This window comes from Saccopteryx bilineata, chromosome 3 (assembly GCF_036850765.1).
Source record: "Saccopteryx bilineata isolate mSacBil1 chromosome 3, mSacBil1_pri_phased_curated, whole genome shotgun sequence".
Taxonomy (NCBI): Eukaryota; Metazoa; Chordata; class Mammalia; order Chiroptera; family Emballonuridae; genus Saccopteryx; species Saccopteryx bilineata.
Window position 1 is genome coordinate 160,831,842 of NC_089492.1, and position 20,829 is coordinate 160,852,670.

The following is a 20,829-nucleotide window of genomic DNA, read 5'->3' on the forward strand; positions in this document are numbered from 1 at the left end:
TGCCACTCCTCCCAGACTCACCCTGTGGCATCCTGCGAGGATTGAGAAGAATGGGGGTAATGAGGAGAGCATTTGAGCCCAAGAGAAACTGATCCCAAGAATCATGAAACGAGATGTTTGAGAGCTTATTTTGTGCCTCAATTTCTCCGTTTGCACATGGAGAAGGGATCTGATGACCTGCCGAATTGGGGTTGGGGAAATGGGGCATTAAAGAGTTAGAGTGGGGAACAAGACAGCTAGCTGTCCCAGGGGATCCCTGACCAGTGAGAGTCCTGCACTGCCCCTTTTCAATTTCCCATGTCCTGGGACAGAAGAGAGGGAGACAGAGCCAAAATTCTTTTTATCACCCCATCAGGAGCCACACGTGAAGACACAATCTCAACAGCTTCAAGTTTATTTAGTTTTGCTCTCCTCACATGCAAACAGCTTCCCCCAGACCCAATGTCTTTCCAGGAGGGGAGATTCAGGCTTCCACCTGAGTACTAAAGGGTCTGAGGACCCCAGACTGTCAGTGTAGTTTGGCCTCTCCCATGTTCAGAGAGGCTGCTGGCCCCTGCACATCTGTCACACCAGCATACAGAAGATCAGAACACTTCTTCGGCGTTGGGGACCCTGGCGCTCTGCAGCTCCAGCAGCCGCCCCACGGCCTCCGTCAAGCCCCGCTCTCCCAGCTGGCGGTTAGCTCGGGTCCGAATGCTCACTGTCCTCTCGCTCTGTTCTTTCTGGCCAACCACTGCAGGAAGGGGGAGGCAAATGGATCCATGTGGGATAGCTCCCTGTGCTATATAGAAATGGGAGACCTGAATCTTTAGGAAGGGTGAGAGCAAAGTGCAGATACAACTTGGGGAAGGATATATTTAGCTGCCTCTGGCTCTGCAGTTCCCTACTCATGACGAGGAGATAAGGCCACGTTCCAGCGTTCTCCTATATGTCTTATTACTCCTGGTCAGAGAGTAGGATTAGCCAGAGAAAAACACATAAAATCAAGAAGCAGACCCAGAGAAACTGTGCGTGTGTCTGTGAGAACGTTAGAGAAAGGCGGCAGGGGCGGGAGACACGCGCACGTCCCCAGGGCTGCAAGACCAGTGTCAGGAAACCTGGCTGAGGAGTTTCTGCGCCCCGTTTTTAGGGCAGAGCCCTGAATTGTGGAAAATGAAAAAGGAACAAACAGGCAGGGCTAGACTTTCCTCCTAAAGGCCTTTCTCCTCATCCCGTAGGGCTGACTCCATCTAGGTCTAGAATAAACAAAGCGTACTAATTAATGCCTTATTAACCCTTCTGGTCTCTTTCTCTCTGATGCTTCCTTGGCTAATTAACCTAACAGACACCAAGAGCTATCTATGGTAAGGGTCTAAAAGAAAACTGCTCTGAGGGTTGGAGGCAGCTGTTGAGAAGAAACCTAGAGTCCAAATGGCTCAGGCATCCTGAATCCCGGCTCCTCTCCAGGTCTGGAACTGAGTCTCAATTAAGCTAAATATGCAGACAATTAAACTTAATAAATAGAAAAGAACAGTGTGCAGGGCGGGTGCTGACCTGGTCACTTACCAAACTGAAAATTGTAGTTGGCAAGCTGAGCCCGGCGGACCCTCCGGCTGAGGGTCAGTTTGGCGTCAGCGTCCAGGTCGCCCATCAGTCCCCTAGCCTGCAGGCTCTGCTGTGCCTGGGACAGGGGTTTGGTGACAGGAACTTAATTCAGTGGAAGGCTAAGGGCCTAGAACAGTTTTACCAATCTTCCCCAAGGCCCCCACCTGTCCCTCTGCTTCTGGGCTCTGTAGTTCTCACACACAACCTCTCCTCAGGCCTCTGCACCGAGGCCCTACCCTCAACCCCCTGGGCCCAGAAGGTTCTTCATCTGCTTCCTATGGAGCTAGCCAGACGGTAATTCCGGAACTGCCTGCTTCCAGTTGCCACTCTACCCAACCCACTCCTGACTCTAGGACAGCCCATAGCCTGACATCTCTCTAGAAAGGAAAAATAAAAAGGTTTATCCAAGCCCCCTTTTGTGCCAACTGCTTTGTTGTCAGCATTTCATGTATGTTGATTTAGTTTTCCCACATCTCTACAAGGTAGGGATCAGTTTCATTTCTCAGATGTGGGGTTTCCAGCATACAGGCCAGCTGCCATTTAAGCCTAGTCTTGTGGTTCCAAGTGCTGTGCCCTCCCCCTGGCCCATCTGGTCTCTTCATATCCACTCCTCGGGTCCCTATTAGTCTTGTTCAGTCCTGTCCTTTGGCCCAACTCCTCACCTCCCTGGCATATTCCTCTTGCTTGGGCCCCACAGGGATGACCATCACCTGGAATGGAGACAGCCACAGTGGCCTGGTTGGGAGAGAAGAGGGGAGGACAAATTATTTATTCTGGCTCGCACCATGCGTGTGGCTGCAGCTAGCAGATTCAAGGAGGAAACGGAGCTGGAGTGGGAAGGGGACCAGGACCTGGGCGTGCACAATTTGGTCTGAGGGTCAGGACAGATATCTGGAGTCAGAGGTCTCACCATTTCCCCCCACAGCTCTCCGCCAGCACCGCCAACATCCTTTCCACAGAACCTAGAACTGCTCGGTGAATGAGGACTGGACGCTCCAGGGCCCCCGTCTGCCTTGGGGGCGAAAAGGGAAGTGGATAAAATGGAGGAAGTGGCACAAGCTGTATAACTAAGATCACCTTCCAGTTTTTAGAAATAGGCCCGGATTTGATTATTTTTAGGGTCAAAGGCAGAAGGGGAAGTTGCTATGCACGTATTCCATGGGAAGCCAAGGGAAAAGGGGACCTGCAAGGTTCTGTACCCCTTGTATTGAAGGTCAAATCTCAGGGGCAGCTGGAAGTCCAGCTGGACTGTCCCACATTGATGCGGCCGACCCAGGGCGTCCTGGAGGTGCACATCGATCTAGAGGAGACAGAAGCGAGTGCATGAGAAAACACGGAACAAGTGTCCTCCATGATCTGTGCCACCCTTTCTACCTATCCATGTCCCAAGCTGAGAGACACGTTACCTCCTGTATCACTGCGGACTCTGGCAGTGACTCTTAGTGGCTCTTTCTGCTTAATAATGGTATTATAACATTAGGGGACATGGACATTCACCTGAATGACCCACCTTTACCCCCTGGCCTCTCAGTTCCTTGAGCTCCTCATGTCAGAGACCATCACTCTCACCCACACTATGACTATGCCCTTTGTTCTGTCAATGCCCAGAACGGTCACACTTCTTAAACAGTCCACTTGCATCGAGTACCATCTTTTGGTTTTCTAGCACTGACAATTATTCCTATTAACAGTTCTTCAATGTCTAGGTTCCTTAATTCCTCTTTGTCTTACTGTTTACAGGCCCCTCCCACCTTCGATTCTTCCCCATGAGGCTTTAACTACTCTGCCAGGTTCCCTATATCATTGTTCCTCTGTCACATCCATAAGGCCAAACCCCACCCTGATGGCATCCTCCCCTCCCACATCCTCAGCACTGTAACAGAACTGCTCAGTGCTGCCCAACATGCCACACACCACACAGATGCAAAAACAGGGATTGATGCCACCAGGCAGATCATTGTTTTGAACCTCAGCTGGACCTTTGCTGCTGCCCCCAATCCTCTGGTTGCCTTGATCAGTGCTGTGTACTATTCTCCTTGAGGATTCTCAAGTTTTCTCCTCTCTCTTCTTATCTTTATCCCCCTCACTGAAAACTCTCTTTTCCCCCATTCCCATCTGACCAAATGATCCTTTTCTCTATTTCATGGGAAATTCAGGTAATTAATACCACGAATGAGAAGAATGTTTCAACTTCTATCACTATACTCCTTGCACCTACCCCCACCAACCTTTCTTTCTGCCCCCAAAACAGTGACAAAGCTCCCTTCTGTGGAGAGCTCTCGATCCCACCCTTCAAGCTTCTCTAGGAACCTCCCTCTACTGTAACCCCTTCGACAACTTTCACTTCTCCCTGATCCAAACAGGTGCCTTTCATCACAGCATTGAAATATTCTCAGTCTCGCCCCTCATAAACATCTTCTCTGACTACTCAGGCCCTCAGTAATGCTCTTGTGCCTTTGTAAAAGCCAAAGTTCTTGAGTTATGTTCATTCATTCACTTCTGACTCCACCCCCAGTCTCCACATTACCGAAAATGGTCCTGTACAACCTAACAGCCTTGAGCTCCGCCTACATTCCAGTCCTTGTAGAAACTAGTTTTGCTCCTTTCTCTTTTTCTTTTTTGAAATAGAGAGACAGAGAGAGGAACAGACAGGCAGGAAGGGAGGGAGATGAGAAGCATCAATTCTTTTTTTTTCTTTTTTTTATTCATTTTAGAGAGAAGAGGGAGAGACAGAGAGAGAGAGAGAGGAGAGACAGAGAGAGAGAAGGGGGGTAGGAGCTGGAAGCATCAACTCCCATATGTGCCTTGACCAGGCAAGCCCAGGGTTTCGAACTGGCGACCTCAGCATTTCCAGGTCGACGCTTTATCCACTGCGCCATTACAGGTCAGGCGAGAGAAGCATCAATTCTTTACTGCGGCACCTTACTTATTGATTGCTTTCTCATATGTGCCTTGACTGTGGGCTACAGCAGACCGAATGACCTCTTGCTCAAGCCAGTGATCTTGTGCTCTAGCTGGTGAGCCTTGCTCAAACCAGATGAACCTGCACTCAAGCTGGCGACCTTGAGGTCTCGAACCTGGGTCCTCTGTGTCCCAGTCTGACGCTCTATCCACTGCACCACTGCCTGGTCAAGCTTATTATTTTTATTTTTTGTGAGAGAGAGAGAGACAGAGAAGTATCAGCTTGTAGTTGTGTTTAGTTGATTATGGGTTCCTTCTCATTAATCAGAATATTCTGACATTCATTGCTTGTAATGAAATACAGGGTGGGGCAAAAAAGCATTTACAGTTGTTCATATGAAAAATTATATAATAATTAATAAATAGTAGAAGAGGCCTGACCTGTGGTGGCACAGTGGATAAAATGTTGACCTGGAACAGAGGTTGCCAGTTCAAAACCCTGGCTTGCCCGGTCAAGGCACATATGGGAGTTAATGCTTCCTGCTCCTCCTCCACTTCTCTCTCTCTCTCTCTCTCTTTTTCTTTCTCCTCCCTCTCTAAAAATGAATAAATAAAATAAAAAAAAAACTCCCAATAATAGAGAAATAAACTGTGTTTTGCATACTCACAACATGACTGGAAATGTTTAAAATGTTGCAAAAATTTTAGTAGAGTGATGTAAAAGTTTTTGTAACCAATTTTCTTCTGTCTGCACATAATTTGGATTTCTCAAAATATATTCATTGGTAACTTAAAAAACAAAAAACCAGCCTGACTGGTGGCAGTGCAGTGGATAGAGCATCAGTCTGGAATACTGAGGTCCCAGGTTCGAAACCCCAAGGTTGCCAGCTAGAGTGCGGGCTCATCCACTTGAGCATCGGATTATTGACATGAAGCCAAAGGTTGCTGGCTCAGCTTGACTCCTCACCCCTGGTCAAGGCATGTATGAGAAGCCATCAATAAACAACTACAAGTTGATCCTTCTCATCTCTCTCCTCTCCCTCTCTCTCCCTTCCTGTCTTTCTCTAAAAAAAAAAAAAAGAAAGAAAAGAAAAGAAAACCTGGCCCTGGTCGGTTGGCTCAGCAGTGGAGCGTTGGCCTGGCGTGCAGGAGTCCCGGGTTCGATTCCCGGCCAGGGCACACAGGAGAGGCACCCATCTGCTTCTCCACTCCTCCCCCTCTCCTTCTTCTCTGTCTCTCTCTTCCCTTCCCACAGCGAGGCTCCATTGGAGCAAAGATGGCCCGGGCACTGGGGATGGCTCTGTGGCCTCTGCCTCAGGCACTAGAGTGGCTCTGGACACAAAAGAGCGACGCCCCAGAGGGGCAGAGCATCGCCCCCTGGTGGTGGGCATGCCGGGTGGATCCCGGCTGGGCACATGCGGGAGTCTGTCTGACTGCCTCCCCGTTTCCAGCTTCGGAAAAATGAAAAAGAAAAAAAAAAAAAGAAAACCTAACAGCCTTTTACTAAATCCAGCAGACACTTTTCAGCTCTTTTTTCCCCTAACTTCTTTCACTTCCTCTAACTCGCCATGTGAGTTTTCACCCTTCCCCCAGCCCCTGCCTACACTGTTCCCTCCTGAAACACCTTTTCACCTGGCCAACAATCATGGTTCGGTCAGAAAGAGTCCTGCAGGAAGCCTTTCCTGATGGTCCTGAGTAACCTGCCCCCTTAGCACCTATGGTCCCACAGCCCTCACTACACCGTAAGTCCCATGGGGACAGTAACTGTGTCACTCTTCTTTACATCCTACACAGTTAAAAATTTTTTGTTTTTATCTGTTAAATATTTAATAAAATAAAACAAGAAGTGAATAAATAAAACTCCAAAGTCTTTAGCTTACCTTAGGCCCATAGAAGGCACCATCTCCAGGATTGAGGTCCCAGGGTTCTCCAAATTCTTCCAGGGCCTGCTGAAGGACCTTTGTGAGGGAATGAGACAAGAGGGGACTTGATGAGCAACATATCCTTCCTGTCCCCTACAAATGACCCTCTCAGCATATGCCTATACTGAGGCCTCTAATTCCAATCTGTCTCCCCTTCAGAGGTGGTATACCTGCCTTTGCTCCCTACCACCTGCTCACCTGCTCAGCCTGGTCCCAAAGACATGACTCTCCCAGGAAGCCAGATGGCCGGGTGGACAGTGCCAGCCGGAAGGAGAAGCCAAGGACAGTGTAGACAGAGCGGAGGAAGTCAAGGCAGCCTCGGATCTCTGCTTCCAGCTGGGGATGGGTGATGGAAGGGAAGTAAGGGTGGGTAAGCCATGTGCCAGCTAGAGCTCTGAGGTGACGGTAGTTCGGGAGAAACAGGAGGCAAAAACATAAAAGAAAGGTGGGGATAGCACATAGCTGAACAGCAGTATCTAAAGAGGGCAACCACAGGTCAGGAATGTTGGCTAATTCACAGGGAGAGCAGAAGGTGGTTAAAAATATCTGGTGGGGCTGGGGAAAGGCCACCTGATCCGGTGCACAGAAGATGTGAGCGTCATCCTGCTGGAAGCACCGCAGCCGGGTCAGTCCTCCCAGACTGCCAGAGGCCTCAGCTCTGTGCAAGACCCCAAAGTCTGCTAGACGCATAGGCAGCTCTCGCCAGGATCTGGGCCGGTGGGCGAACATCAGGCTGAGGTTGAGGTGGGGAGGTGTCAGTGCCACAGGGAAACTGGCTCTTAATGTCTGCTCCTCTGCCCAGATTGCCTCCTTTCCCTGCACCGTCAGCTAAGGACCCTCCAGTCTTGGTGTGACCCCCCCCCCAAGTCCTGTCAATCCTGCTCATCACAACTGGAGCAATACATGGCTCCAAGGGAACGTCTCAGTAACAATAAAAATCATCATTTACTGTGACAGCAACTCCAAACCCTTGATGTTACACATAAGAACTGAGGCTTGCAGTGGTAAATCATCTTCCCAAATTCACATGATTAGCTAAGGGCACATTTAAGATGCAAATTAGGTGCCCCAATACTCTCCCCAAGTGCTTCTATTACTCAATGTTTAGCAACCCAGGTGCATGACCCCAACCTGGGAGGACCCCAGCCTTCTGGCTCCAGCTCACCAGTGTGCAGGACAGTTCATGGGCTTGAGGGCAAGTGTATCTACGAGATGGCTGGTAGGGCCCCTATGGGAGCTGGCAGGCCTGGCAGAGCCTGGGGACTGCAGGGCAAACATGTCCTCCTGATAGTGCTCCCAGTGCCCTGACAGTTTCCAGAGTTTCGTAGAAAACAGTGTGGGTGTTTTCACTTCCAAGAAACCACGGCAGGTGTACTCGGCCTGGAAAGGAGGGGACAGACGTGAAAGTCAAAGTGACTGGGAAAAGAGAAGGGAGGGTGGCAGCTGTGGGAATCTCCTGGGTCCTCAGGTCATGCTGATCACAGCCATAACCTATGAAGTACCATGTTAACTATCTGTGCTCCCCCATGGTAGACCACACATTCCCAGTGTCATGATAAAAATCACCAGCACTTTACAATATTTGTTTGTTTCTAATTCTCCTTCTTAACACTTGGCTTAAGACCCTCAGCCCCTCCCTGGACTTCCTTCTCCCAGATGTGTGTCCCCTTACCCTAATAAAAGACACCAGAGCATTGTACACCCTTGTCCCCCGAGGCAGGAAGAAGCAGCTCCCAGGACTAAGTTCATGGAAGAAGAAGAGCTCCTGTTCCTGGGGTTAGGAAGGCAGTGGTCACTTCAAGGGAGAAGCAGGGGCTTTGGAATCCAGAAGAAATAAGTGATAAAGTGCTCAGTCTGGGCCCTGGTCGGTTGGCTCAGTGGTAAAGTGTCAGCCTGGTGTCTGAAGTCCGGGGTTCGATTCCCAGCCAGGGCACACAGGAGAAGCACCCATCTGCTTCTCCACCCTTCCCCCTCTTCTTTCTCTCTATCTCTCTCTTTCCCCCCTGCAGCCAAGGTTCCATTGGAGCAAAGTTGGCCCGGGGTGCTGAGGATGGCTCCATGGCCTCCGCCTTAGGTGCTAGAATGGCTCCGGTTGCAACGGAGCAATGGCCCAAATGGGCAGAGCATTACTCCCTGGTGGGCATGCTGGGTAGATCCCAGTCAGGTGCATGCAGGAGTCTGTCTCTCTGCCTCCCCACTTCTCACTTCAGAAAAAGACAAAAAAAAAGTGCTCAGTCTGTTGGATTCTGAATCTGCTCCCAACTTCACAATCAGGTTCCTTCATCTCATTCCAACCCTTATCACAGCCCGTTCAAAATCTCTGTACCTTCCCAATGCGCCGGTGGTCCCGCAGCTCTGCTTCCTCCCTCCACTCTTCCCAGGCCCTCAGCTCCTTTGCTGTGGGGAAGGAAATTCCAGACACTCTCTGCAGGGTCTCTGGGGCACCTGAAGACTTCCACAAGGATGATGAGTTCTGTGGGAGGACACATGGTGTCAAAGGGAAGATGGAGAGGACTGAAGCAATTCAAACTCTCTTACAAACCTTAAATGATACTCTCAGTGTAAGCACCACAGATATGCACTACCTTCCCCACAGTCAACACCAGCTGGCTGGTCCTCCAGACCCCCCCTTGCCATGTTTATAGCTTTGGAGGTGTCTGACTCTTGACTTCTACATTATGTCTTCCTGAGACCTAACCTTATCCTGCCACTTCTTTTTCTCCCCATTCTCAGTACACCTGTACTTAGCTCCTTCATCTTATTTTTTTAATTTAGAAATTAAATTTAACAGGGTGACATTGATCAATAAGAGTGCATAGGTCGTGGCCGGATAACTCTATTGGTTAGAACATCGCCCGAAGTGCAGAGGTTGCTGGCTCAATCCCTGGTCAGGGCACATACAGGAATGAATTGATGTCCCTGTCTGTCTCCCTTCCTCTCTCTAAAAAAAATCAATAAATTAAAAAAAAAATTAAAAGTCAATAAAATTTTTTTTTAAAAAGTGCATACATAGGTTTCAGGTGAACATCTCCATGGCATCTGAACTCATTTTCCAGCACCATATATTCGTCCCCCCTTATAAGCAATGACTATGCAGACAGGTATCCAATCCAGTGCTTTTTGTTCGACATATGGTCCTCTCTCTTTGCTCTCTGCTCCCATTCCATCTAATAACTCACCTTGCCCAGGAACAGTATTTTCATACATGCCTGTCACGTGGTACTCCATACCCCTCTATTCACAGAAGCCTTCCCTACATGACCTTGTCCAGCCTGTCCACAACCCCCTCCATCTCCTTCAGCACTGAGGTCCAACTATGAAATCTGAGTTGGTTTCTGGGCCCTGGCATGGTGCCCAGTATCTGCCATCACACTCAAAGTCTCTAGAACAGTGGTTTTCAATCTTTTCACACTTCGGAACCAGTGAAAATAGAATAATTGTAGGGATCACTAAAGCAAAAAATCACCCTGAGCACAAGTGAAATTTGATTAAGATCACTAGGTCTATATAGGGGGTCCTTGGGTTACGGCACAGTTCTGTTCCTACGACAGTGACATAACCTGAATTTTGGTGTAAGTCAAAATACACCCAAGTCTAATACAAATGGAACACCTGCATTTTTAACAGTTCAACATAGTAAGCATACTAGGGGACGCCAACTCCCTCACTCATATACTGTGTTACTACATACTCTTCCACCATGTGAAACCAAACTAGTTCAACCAGGTAGTCCATAAGTACAACACTAACGGTATAAGCCAAAACACTCACATCTAAATTTTTTTAAGTTTTTATGGGAGTAAGCATCATAAACTCAAAATATCATATGTTGAGACTGTCATAACCTGAGGACCCCTGTAATCTTCATAAAACATCAGGGTGGATACCTCTTTCGTGGACCATCACAAAATTTCTGGTGGACCCATCCAAGGAATGGTGGTTGAAAAACACTGCTCTAGTAAGCAGGGACTAAGTAGCTTTCTCCTTCTGGATTCCCTGCTTAGCTATCAGAGTATAGAAGGAGCTGAAAGAGAGGATTATCTTCCTATTTCCCCTGTTCACTCCATTGAAAACAGGAGTCCTCCCTAACCCTGTCCTTACAACTGACCGTGAGCAGTTTCAGTCCTCCAATCTGTCCAGTATGCCGAAGGTGGGGGCCCCGGCAAAGATCAACCAACATGCCACACCTGAGAGAAGGAAGGGACCAGTTAGTGGTTTCCAAATTCTTGAGCTTCTAGTTTTCTCTCTTATAACCTTTAGCCGACAGAAAAATAAAGTAAAGGAAACTGCTCTACAGAGACCAATGAGAGGTAAAAATCAATTCTTGTTCCCAATCCTTTTTCTGGAGCAACAGATTACCTTCTCTTTTTTTCCTTTTTTTTAAGTGAGAGGAGGGGAAATAGAGAGACAGACTTCCACATGCACCCCTCCAGGATCCACCCAGCAAGCCCTGTCTGGGGCTGATGCTCAAATCAAGTGAGTTATCCTCAGCGCCTCAGCCCAATGCTAAGATCAATCAGGCCACAGGCTGAGAGAAAGAAGAGTAGAGTAGAGTAGAGTAGAGAAGAGAAATGAGAGAAGAGAAGAGAAGAGAAGAGAAGAGAAGAGAAGAGAAGAGAAGAGAAGAGAAGAGAAGAGAAAGGGGTGTGAGAGGGGAAGAGCAGATGGTCACTTCTCATGTGTGCCCTGACCGGGGATTGAACCTGAGATGTCTGCACGACAGGCTGACCCTCTACCCACTGAGAAAACTGGCCAGGGCCAGATTACCTTCTATCTTCTTTCTCTTATCCCACTCTGGCTCTCATCGGTATATCCCCCCCCCTTCCCGTTTCCCTCCATCTTGACAACTCTCACCCATACACTGTTGCTGTTGGACCTGTCACCTTCTCCTCGATCAGGCGAAGCTTAAAGGGGTTATCCTGGAAGAAGGGATGAGTGAAGACAGGCCTTTATCCCTGTCTTCCTATAAAGACATCCTGGGAGAGAGCCACCCTTTCCCTATTGCCTCCTCCTAAAACTGTGCATTTCCATCCCACCTTGAATAGCTGGCGAAGCTGATCCTGGGAAGCCTCTAGCCTCCGGAAGGGCTGAGCAGCAGCTGCAAGTTCCTGGCAAATTCGCTCCAGAGCAGGTAGCTCTGAGCCCCGGAGAGCCCTGGGAAGATAAGAATCAGTGGGTTTGCACCCTCTAAGAAGAATCACCTGGGTGACATACCTGTTGACTAGGGGGTGAAATCCTGCCCTCCAGAAACATCTAGAACTATTTTCTCTTAGACAAATTAAGAGAAAACATAAATAAGAAATCAAGTTCAAAATTTATAAGTTAGAGCAAATGCTCTAAGTATAAAATTAAAAGTAGAGGCAGGCAATCTGGATGGACAAAATTAAAGCAACAGTAACGAAGAATGAAGTAAAAGTTGTGGAACTCCTAAAGGGTAGGGAAAATCAGCTTCAAGAAGAATTAAACAGAAGAGAAAGAACATAGACTAATGGAGAAAGTGGTACCAAAACCACAGTGGACACCTGGAGGCCCTTCCCCCAGCTTGCTCCTCCAAACTGAACATGCCCAACGCCCCAGAAAGGGCCTCAGAGACCACCCCAGTAAAAGGGTACAAACTTTCAGTTATAAGATGAATAAGGTCTGAGGAACTGAAGTATAGCATGGTGACTGTGGTTGATAATTCTGTATTATATCACCAAAATTGCTAAAAGTAGATCTTACGTGTTTTCACACACAAAAAAGTGAGGTGATGGATTAATTATCTGGTTGTGGGAATCCTTTCACGATGTTTATAAATATTAAATTATCACACTGTATACTTTCAAAAAATTATAATTTTGTCAATTAAAACTCAAAAACATCTGAAAAAGAGTAAGGTGTAGTCTCTGAAAAGGGAACCAACATTCTTCTCCTTCCTTGCACCACTCACCGTTCCTTTCCCAGGAAGAAATCATGGAAGAAGCCACATTCTGTGCTTGGACCTTGGCAGAGGACAGCACCTAGGAGTTGTTCAGCTGCTGCCCCTAGGACATGGGTGCTGGAGTGCCAAAACACCTGGATTCCCAAGAAAAAAGTTCATGAGTTCATAACTTTCTCTCTTTTTTTTTTTTGTATTTTTTTGAAGTTAGAAGCAGGGAGGCAGAGAGATAGACTCCCACATGCACCTGACCAGGATCCACACGGTGTGCCCACTAGGGGGCATTGCCCCTCTGCAATCAAGCCATTCTAGCGTCTGAGGCAGAGGCCACGGAGCCATCCTCAGTGCCAGGGCCAACTTTGCTCCAATGGAGCCTTGGCTGTAGGAGGGTAAGAGATAGAGAGAAAGGAAGGGGGGAGGGGAGAGGGGGGAGGGGGGAGAAGCAAATGGGCGCTTCTGCTGTGTGCCCTGGCTGGAAATCGAACCTGGGATTTCCACACGCCGGGCTGACGCTCTACCACTGAGCTAGCTGGCCAGGGCCCATAACCTTCTCCTTTCATCTCTAGCTCTCTGAGTCTCTCCTCTGAGAAGCTGGTGTAAAATTAATATGGGTCTTCTAGGAATAACTACCATGTAAAGAAGGTGGTGACCATTACATAGTAAAAAGAAAAAAAAAAAACTGAATAGAGAAGAAAGCAGAAGTCAGCAGAAGTAGTGCAAAGAAAAGCATACCCACCAGCCCCACAGAGGCCAGCCAATCTTCCTTTGCTCTCCTATAACATCTCCTTTTAGGACTTCAGAGAAAACTACTTTGTTAGACTGATTCTTAAAGTTCTGCTCAGTCTTTTAGTCCTTTTTTTTTTTCTTCTCTATCCCAGGAATCCAGTGTAATGCAACCACTGCTTTAGAATGTAGTTATGCCTGACCTGTGGTGGTGCAGTGGATAAAGCGTCGACCTGGAAATGCTGAGGTCACCGGTTCGAAACCCTGGGCTTGCCTGGTCAAGGCACACTTGGGAGTTGATGCTTCCAGCTCCTCCCCCCTTCTCTCTCTGTCTCTCCTCTCTGTCTCTCCCTCTCCTCTCTAAAATGAATAATTTTAAAAAATTAAAAAAAAATAGAATGTAGTCACCATTTACACACAGATGATATAAGAACTCCATTTTTTTTTTTTTTTTTGCATCCTAATAGATGAGGTGTACATTACCTAAGTGGACATGAAGAGGACAAAATAGGGAGCAGGCCAGGTTGCATGCTCAGTTGTGAAAGCCACATCAGAATTATTATTATTATTTCAAGATTTTATTTATTGATTTTAGAGGAGAGAGAGAGAAAGCAGGGAAGAGCAGAAAGCATTAATTAACAGTAGCTTTTTTTTTGACAGAGACAGAGAGAAAGAGAAGGACAGACAGGAAGGGAGAGAGATGAGAAGCATCAATTCTTCATTGCGCCACCTTAGTTGTTCATTGATTGCTTTCTCATATGTGCCTTGACTGAGGGGCTACAGCAGAGCGAGTGATCCCTTGTTCAAGCCAGTGATCTTGGGCTCAAGCCAGCGACCTTTGGGGTCTCGAACCTGGGTCCTTTACATCCCAGTCCAATGTTCTATCCACTGTACCACCACCTGGTCAGGCAATAGTTGCTTCTTGTATGTGCCTTGACCAGGCAAGCCTGGGGTTTCCAACCAGTGAACTCAGCATTCCAGGTTGATGCTTTACCCACTGCACCACCACAGGTCAGGCCTTGTTAGAATTAAATACATGCTATAGATAGATGACTTATAATGGATGTCTCAAGAACTTGGGGCCACTGAATTGGCATATCATCCTTTTGTTTCCAACTTATTCTCTCCCTTTCACTAACACAAATGATGTCTACTTATAACAGACCTAAGCTAAATATAAAAACTTTCCTTGGCCCTGGCTGGTTGGCTCAGTGGTAGAGCGTCGGCCTGGCGTGCAGGAGTCCCGGGTTCAATTCCCGGCCAGGGCACACAGGAGAGGTGCCCATCTGCTTCTCCACCCCTCCCCCTCTCCTTCCTTTCTGTCTCTCTCTTCCCCTCCCGCAGCCTAGGCTCCACTGGAGCAAAGTTGGCCCGGGCGCTGAGGATGGCTCTATGGCCTCTGCCTCAGGTGCTAGAATGGCTCTGGTTGCAACAGAGCATCGCCCCCTGGTGGACATGCCAGGTGGATCCCGGTCGGGCGCATGCGGGAGTCTGTCTGACTGCCTCCCTGTTTCCAACTTCAGAAAAATACAAAAAAACAACAACAACAAACAAACAAACAAAAAAAACTTTCCTCATGAGTTTCCAGTTTAGCTAGAAATAGTCAAGACAAGCAATCTGTGGCAGGCCTCCTTCCCAAGTGTAAATGGAGAAACCGAGGCAAAAGAAATAAATGTTAGAAACATCCACTTAAATATCTCAGTTCAGTAGCCACTGTATTTGCAATAAGAAACTTACTGCTTTCCCCTCTGCAGAATCAAAGGTCAGAAATCTGAGGTCAGAATCTTTCTCCAAGGGTCGCTCCAAATCATAAAGTTCTCCATTCACTTGAGCAGCCACTGCAGTATTTGCCAGTGTTGAACTTCAGCAGTGGAGGTGGGGTACAGAGAAGGAAAAGGACAGGGTTACAATCCACAATGAGAAAGAAGGCCTAACCTCTTAGCTACTCCAAACTTGCAAAGGACAAGTACATTACCAGAGCAATAGACCCTATTATTCCTCCCACCCCACAAAGGTAACAGAGAAAGGGCAGAGATCCTGAAATTAACGCTGACAAAAAACCGAATCCTTAGGAAAAGCCATCTATATAGATGAGATGGAACAGAAACAAGCAGTTTTCTTTCTCTGCTCATGTCCAAAGGAAGTGCAAAGGTAGAAGGATAATGCTGGAAGGTAGAAAATAGGCCTTGTACCTGATCTGCTGGGCTAGTTGGTAAGGGGTTGTGTTCCATGCCACAGCCTCCACTTTCTGGCCTCCGGGGAGTGCTACCGTGATAGTCCGGTGTTCCTTCTGTGCCACGCTTGCTAATCTCTTTGTTTGGGCAGCCCATAGCTTCTCGAACAGGCCAAGCCGCTCTACCAACCAGTGTGGAGGCGCTGGCACAGCTGCCTGGAGGGAAAGATGTTAGCAGGTAACACACGTCCCTTCAGTTATTCTTGGGGTTAGGGAAGCTGGGAGAGAATATTTAAGAGGCCGTGATTCTAATCTCCAGTTTTTAAAAGGGCTGACTGACACAGGGACCCTACGTTCGGGGTTCTACACTCCCCAAGAAAAAAAGTGCGTCAAAGGGCTAGGGAAGCGGCGTCCAAAGACTTAGTGCGGGAGCGGTGGCGGCAGGCTGGGTTGAGAGCCTACACTTTGGACTGGTTTGTAACTTTTGGGTATTTCACGCACCGTGTGAAGCTCGCAGGCTTGTAACCCTGAGGCCCGGAGCCGGAGCCACCTCTGACACAGTCCCATGTTCCTCGAGACCCGTGCCTACATCCTCAAATGCTCCCCCTCTTCTCTTTCACCAGATTCCTCATTGGCTCCTAGCCCAATACCGATACCTATTGGTTATTACAGCTGCCACTCAGGCCTCGGACCACCCTTAGGAACTGCAAAGAGATACACCCCTCACAGCACCAGAAGCGATGTTCGTGGTTCCGGCTGACCGGAAGACCTACACTGATACACCGACAATCCCGAGACCTGCAGTTTCAGATCAAAGTAGCAATAAGGTGTCCTGCGGCTTTGAGGACGGGAGCAGGAAAACGCTAGAGAGAGTGGGAGAAAAACGGACCGAAATGGTAGTTAGTAATTTCCTTTAAACATAAGGTGGTGTTGTTTTTAAAATTATTTTTATTCATTTTAGAGACGAGAGAGAGAGAGAGAGAGAGAAGGTGGGGAGGAGCAGGAAGCATCAACTCCCATATGACCAGGCAAGCCCAGAGAGAGAGAGAGAGAGAGAAGGTGGGGAGGAGCAGGAAGCATCAACTCCCATATGTTCCTCGACCAGGCAAGCCCAGGGTTTCAAACTGGCGACCTCAGAGTTCCAGGTCAAGGCTTTATCCACTGCGCCACCACAGGTCAGGCAAGGTGTTGTTTTTTTAGTAGAAAACACTTAAGACCCCGCAGACATCCCCAAACTATGGCCCAGGGGCCACATACGGCCCCCTGAGGCCATTTATCCGGGCACTCCCGGAAGGGGCACCTCTTTCATTGGTGGTCAGTGAGAGGAGCACTGTATGTGGCGGCCCTCCAATGGTCTGAGGGACAGTGAACTGGCCCCTGTGTAAAAAGTTTGGGGATCCCTGCAAGAGCATAGATTTGGAACCAAACAGACTTAATGTAAATCCTGGGTCTGCCTACCATTCACTCTATGTAAATTCTGGGTAAATTATTTAATTTCTTCTATGCTTCAGTTTTCTCCTCTATGAAACGGGAATAATAGTATCACTCTCAATTGTTAATTTTATGTAAATCACCTAATATAATACATGGTATACGATACGGTAATGGGCAACTATAGCACCAAACTATTGGAATAAGTTAACATAACAGCTTTAAGGGTTGGTACAGAGAATATGCTGAGGGCACTCCTGGAGCCCCTTCATACTCATGCTATTTAAGAGGGACCAAAGAGAGACCTCTGTATCTTACAGATGAGGAATTTAAGGTCAGAGTAAGTAAGTGATTTAAAGTCAGGTAAATCCTGATGCAGGATTTAATCCAAGTCCTGTACTCTTCTACCACACCAGACGTTTACTGGTAATGGAGTTTACTGTCAATGTAATCCCCCTTCACTTCAGAGAGAGGTGCCTGCTGCTGGAATCTTAGCTTTCTGCTTCCTAAGCAAGACCTTTGCCTCTCATTCTTATTCTAGCTCTCAACTTTATCCCTTCTCTCCCTGTTATGTTTAAGATACAGGACTAGGTATATTTGATTTAGTTTACACAGTAAAAACAGAAACATGGTCAGATTTTAGTCAAGTGTGAGGGGAAATGGACTTGGAGCAGCTGTGAGGTTCTCAGTAATTCCTATTAGTCCCCTCACCTGGGGGTGGGGGTGGTTAGAGTTGGTTCTCAAGTTTCCAGCGGTGATGGAATCAAGGATTATGGAGGAAGAGATGTCAGAGAACGCTGTTTAATCTAGGTTTCCAGAGACCAGAGGTTCTGTCTGGGAAAGACAGCAGTTGATCTGAGTCACAGGCACCACTCTGGATCTTGGCTCCATCTTTTGATATGTTAGACGCACGCCCTGAAATACAAAAAGAAATAGACAAGATTGTGGAAGAGGATGGATTACTGTGTGTGTGTGTTTGTGTGTGTGTGTGTGCACGCGCACACACACGCAGTTGGGAAAAGGCAGTAAGAATTTTTAAATGGCATTCACAAAATGTGACAGCAGGCAGAACTTTCCCCATAGCTCTGCAATAAAGGGACAAGGAAGTGTTACATTGCAGGCAACAGTGATAGGTGCTCAATAAATAATTATTGAATTAATAATGTACTAAGCACTGTATTAACTTGAAACGTCAAAGGATATATATACTGACACACACATTCTTTAATCATTCTACCTTGTGGGAATAGTATAGGGATGGTGGGACAAACAAGCTCCACTGTTATGGCAGCTCTCAGCACTCATCTGTCAAACATTTACTGACTGCTCACCATGTGAAATGCACAAAGCTGTGTGGTCTGGGATGCTGATCAATCACCTGCTACAACATCACCTATGTAACTTGTGTTGCAGTGGAGGAAGGATGAAATGTCAAATTATCCCTTTCATCCCCCTATAGCAAGCAAGCCAGCAAAAGCAAGCTAGCTTTTCTTTTTGCCAGTTCTACAACTTTTGAATTGTGCCTAGCATGTCAGCCTCAGGAAACATCCCTAAAACTGCTCTTCCCTTCCACAGATTATCATCAGACTATGTGCCAAGTGTTGCCTTCAGTATCTTATTATTAGAACAACCCTGACAAGTAGTAGTTCTTATGTGTCCTCCATAACATGGAAAATTACCCCAGAGAAGCCCCAACCTTTTGAATCCAAAGCCTGTACTATGCCATGCTCTGAGACACCGGACTAGTCAGAATGCATTACATTTGGTATCACAGCTCTGCTTACTCCCCAAGTACACTACTTGGAGCCTTTGGGGCCAAATAGGCCTTCAATATAGGTTGGAGGGGGCATCCCATAAAAAGCCAAGAAAAGAGGCATTTACCAAATTTTCTCTAGCAGACTTAGGATAAGGAAAAAGAAGTATTAAGGAAATAAAACCAGATTTCACAGAAGTCTAGGGAAAAGGGAATCCTCAGTCAAGGGTATCCTACACCCTTAAGTTTTGGGAAATTCTCGGATTTACTCTACTTTTAGAATAGACATCCTAAGTTAGCTAAAGCCTTGATTGAGGTGGTATTGTTATAATCTTCAACTGTATGTAAGAATGCTCTCCACTGAAGGTTAAGTCCATTTCACTTGTCATCAGATCAACACATACCTCCAAATCTATCTTAGCTCTTAGAAGCAAAATCCCCTGTATCAAAGATAGAAAAGATATTGGGGTTAAAAATTTTTCAGATAAAATGTATAAAGAAAGATTTATATCACTGCCACCAAATGCTTTTGAGGTTCACAGAACTAGCCAAGTGGCTACAGGGACAACAACAGGTGATGTGGGGATTAGGTGTGTACTAAAATAGTTTTTTCCAGCCTGACCTCTGGTGGCTCAGTGGATAAAGCATTGACCTGGAACACTGAGGTTGCTGGTTCGAGTCCCTGGGCTTGCCTGGTCAAGGCACATACGGGAAGCAACTACTAAAAATAGTTTTTTCCCCTTAGTAATAATGATCTAGGATGGGGCCAAGCTTTTTGCTTTCACATTACTTTAAGATGCCACTAAGAGAAAAAGTCCAGCTAAATTTGCTGAATAAAGAGGAAGAAGTTTCCTATCAGGAACATAGGGTAAGTTCAATTTTGCTTTGAAATCAAAGCCTTGGGCTCACCTAAAATCTCTAAGAATTCCCTTCCCCAAGACATCTCCTGAGTTTGTAGAAAAGAAATAAGGGAACAGCCATCTCTGCTTTTACCTTTTAAATAGCCCTGATTTGTCAGGTCAAGGCCTGGGGGAGTAACCCCAACACAGGAGCCAGTGCAGGGATGCCAACTTAGGTTCAATGCTGAAGTCAAAAACAAAGGAAAGAACAAGCTACTCTGAAAGGTCCTAGATACATCTATAGAAGGCAATACACAACTGAGGCCCACTACCCAATAACCAAGATTTCGAATTAATCCTTTACTAATCTCCATTGCCCTTGGCAATGATTGGCTGCCTGAGAGACCTTAAATGTTTCATGTAGGTAACAAAGGATTCCTAGCCAGAGGAAGGCAAAACTAAAGCACTAGATGCTGCCCATCTCCTTTCTTTCTACACATTCCAACTGAAATACCCCAAGTGTCAAGTCCTCTTTATCTCTTCCACATATAGTACAGCAAAAGACTTGAGTAATTGTCAAAAATAAGAGAAAACCAATACAGATGAGAAAGGAAGTTGCTGGAACATCGAGTTTTGCCATGAATCCCTACAGGTCCAGGGTGAACTGGTTTAGCCAACACCCCTTTTGAGTCAAACACAAAAAGCTACAAGCTGTATTTCTTTTTCTTTCTTTTTCTTTTTTTTGTATTTTTCTGAAGCTGGAAACGGGGAGACAGACAGACTCCCGCATGCGCCCGACCGGAATCCACCTGGCACGCCCACCAGGGGGCGATGCTCTGCCCCTCCAGGGGGTCGCTCTGCCGGGACCAGAGCCACTCTAGCGCCTGGGGCAGAGGCCAAAGAGCCATCCCCAGTGCCCGGGCCATCTTTGCTCCAATGGAGCCTTGGCTGCGGGAGGGGAAGAGACAGAGAGGAAGGAGGGGGGGGGTGAAGAAGCAAATGGGCGCTTCTTCTATGTGCCCTGGCCGGGAATCGAACCCGGGTCCCCCGCACGCTAGACCGACGCTCTACCGCTGAGCCAACCGGCCAGGGCTACAAGCTGTATTTGTTTTCTCTGTTGGCCCTGCTCACTAGTCCCTCCACCACAGCTGTTACCCTCAACTTTTGACTCTTGCTACGGAAAGCACAAAGGGAAAGGAAAAAATAAATGAACCATAAAGTAACTACAGTATTAATTTCTAAATAGATATCTTATCCCCTTCCTCTCATACTTATAAAAGGTTTCTTCTGTTCTTCCCTAGCAGTTAGAAGTAATTTGCTAGTTTTACATTGCACTTGATTTGCTTTTCCTTTGAAGCATGTGCTTCTCTTTACATGGAGGAAGGGCAAACAGGATGTTTATGTAGGAGCTAATATCTCACATCCCTCTAGCTTTGATTATGCAGCCTCAGTGAGTTATTATTCAGCAATCGGGAGCAGCAGCTGGCCAGATTTGACTATAGTTACTCATAAACAAGTATGAGAAACACCCCAATGCCCTAAATCCTTTCGGATGGTGTTTGCGTTACTATGTCTACATACATAAC

The 20,829-nt window shown here is 47.1% G+C and overlaps 1 protein-coding gene across 1 annotated transcript; it reads right to left on the reverse strand.

Moving 5' to 3' along the window:
* Positions 1 to 378: 378 nt before the first annotated feature.
* TARS2 (threonyl-tRNA synthetase 2, mitochondrial) lies at positions 379 to 15,857 on the reverse strand. The gene is made up of 18 exons (XM_066268041.1): positions 15,722 to 15,857; positions 15,240 to 15,436; positions 14,785 to 14,908; positions 12,337 to 12,461; positions 11,444 to 11,561; positions 11,262 to 11,326; positions 10,516 to 10,594; positions 8,734 to 8,880; positions 8,080 to 8,178; positions 7,573 to 7,787; positions 6,978 to 7,140; positions 6,606 to 6,743; positions 6,366 to 6,443; positions 2,784 to 2,884; positions 2,495 to 2,596; positions 2,247 to 2,319; positions 1,546 to 1,660; positions 379 to 733 (listed from the first exon to the last, which is right to left on the reverse strand). Exons 1-18 carry the CDS (start codon positions 15,785 to 15,787, stop codon positions 585 to 587), a joined length of 2,154 nt encoding a protein of 717 aa, XP_066124138.1. The 5' UTR covers positions 15,788 to 15,857; the 3' UTR covers positions 379 to 584.
* Between the last annotated feature and the right edge of the window lie 4,972 nt (positions 15,858 to 20,829).

Coding starts and splice junctions, on each gene's coding strand:
- TARS2 (XM_066268041.1), bottom strand. CDS start 15,787: ATGGGACTGTGTCAGAGGTGGCTCCGGCTCCGGGCCTCAGGGTTACAA. Junction 6,444..6,605: donor TTTGGGACCAGGCTGAGCAG/GTGAGCAGGTGG, acceptor TCCCTCACAAAG/GTCCTTCAGCAGGCCCTGGA. Junction 1,661..2,246: donor AAGAGGAATATGCCAGGGAG/GTGAGGAGTTGG, acceptor CCCCTGTCCCAG/GCACAGCAGAGCCTGCAGGC.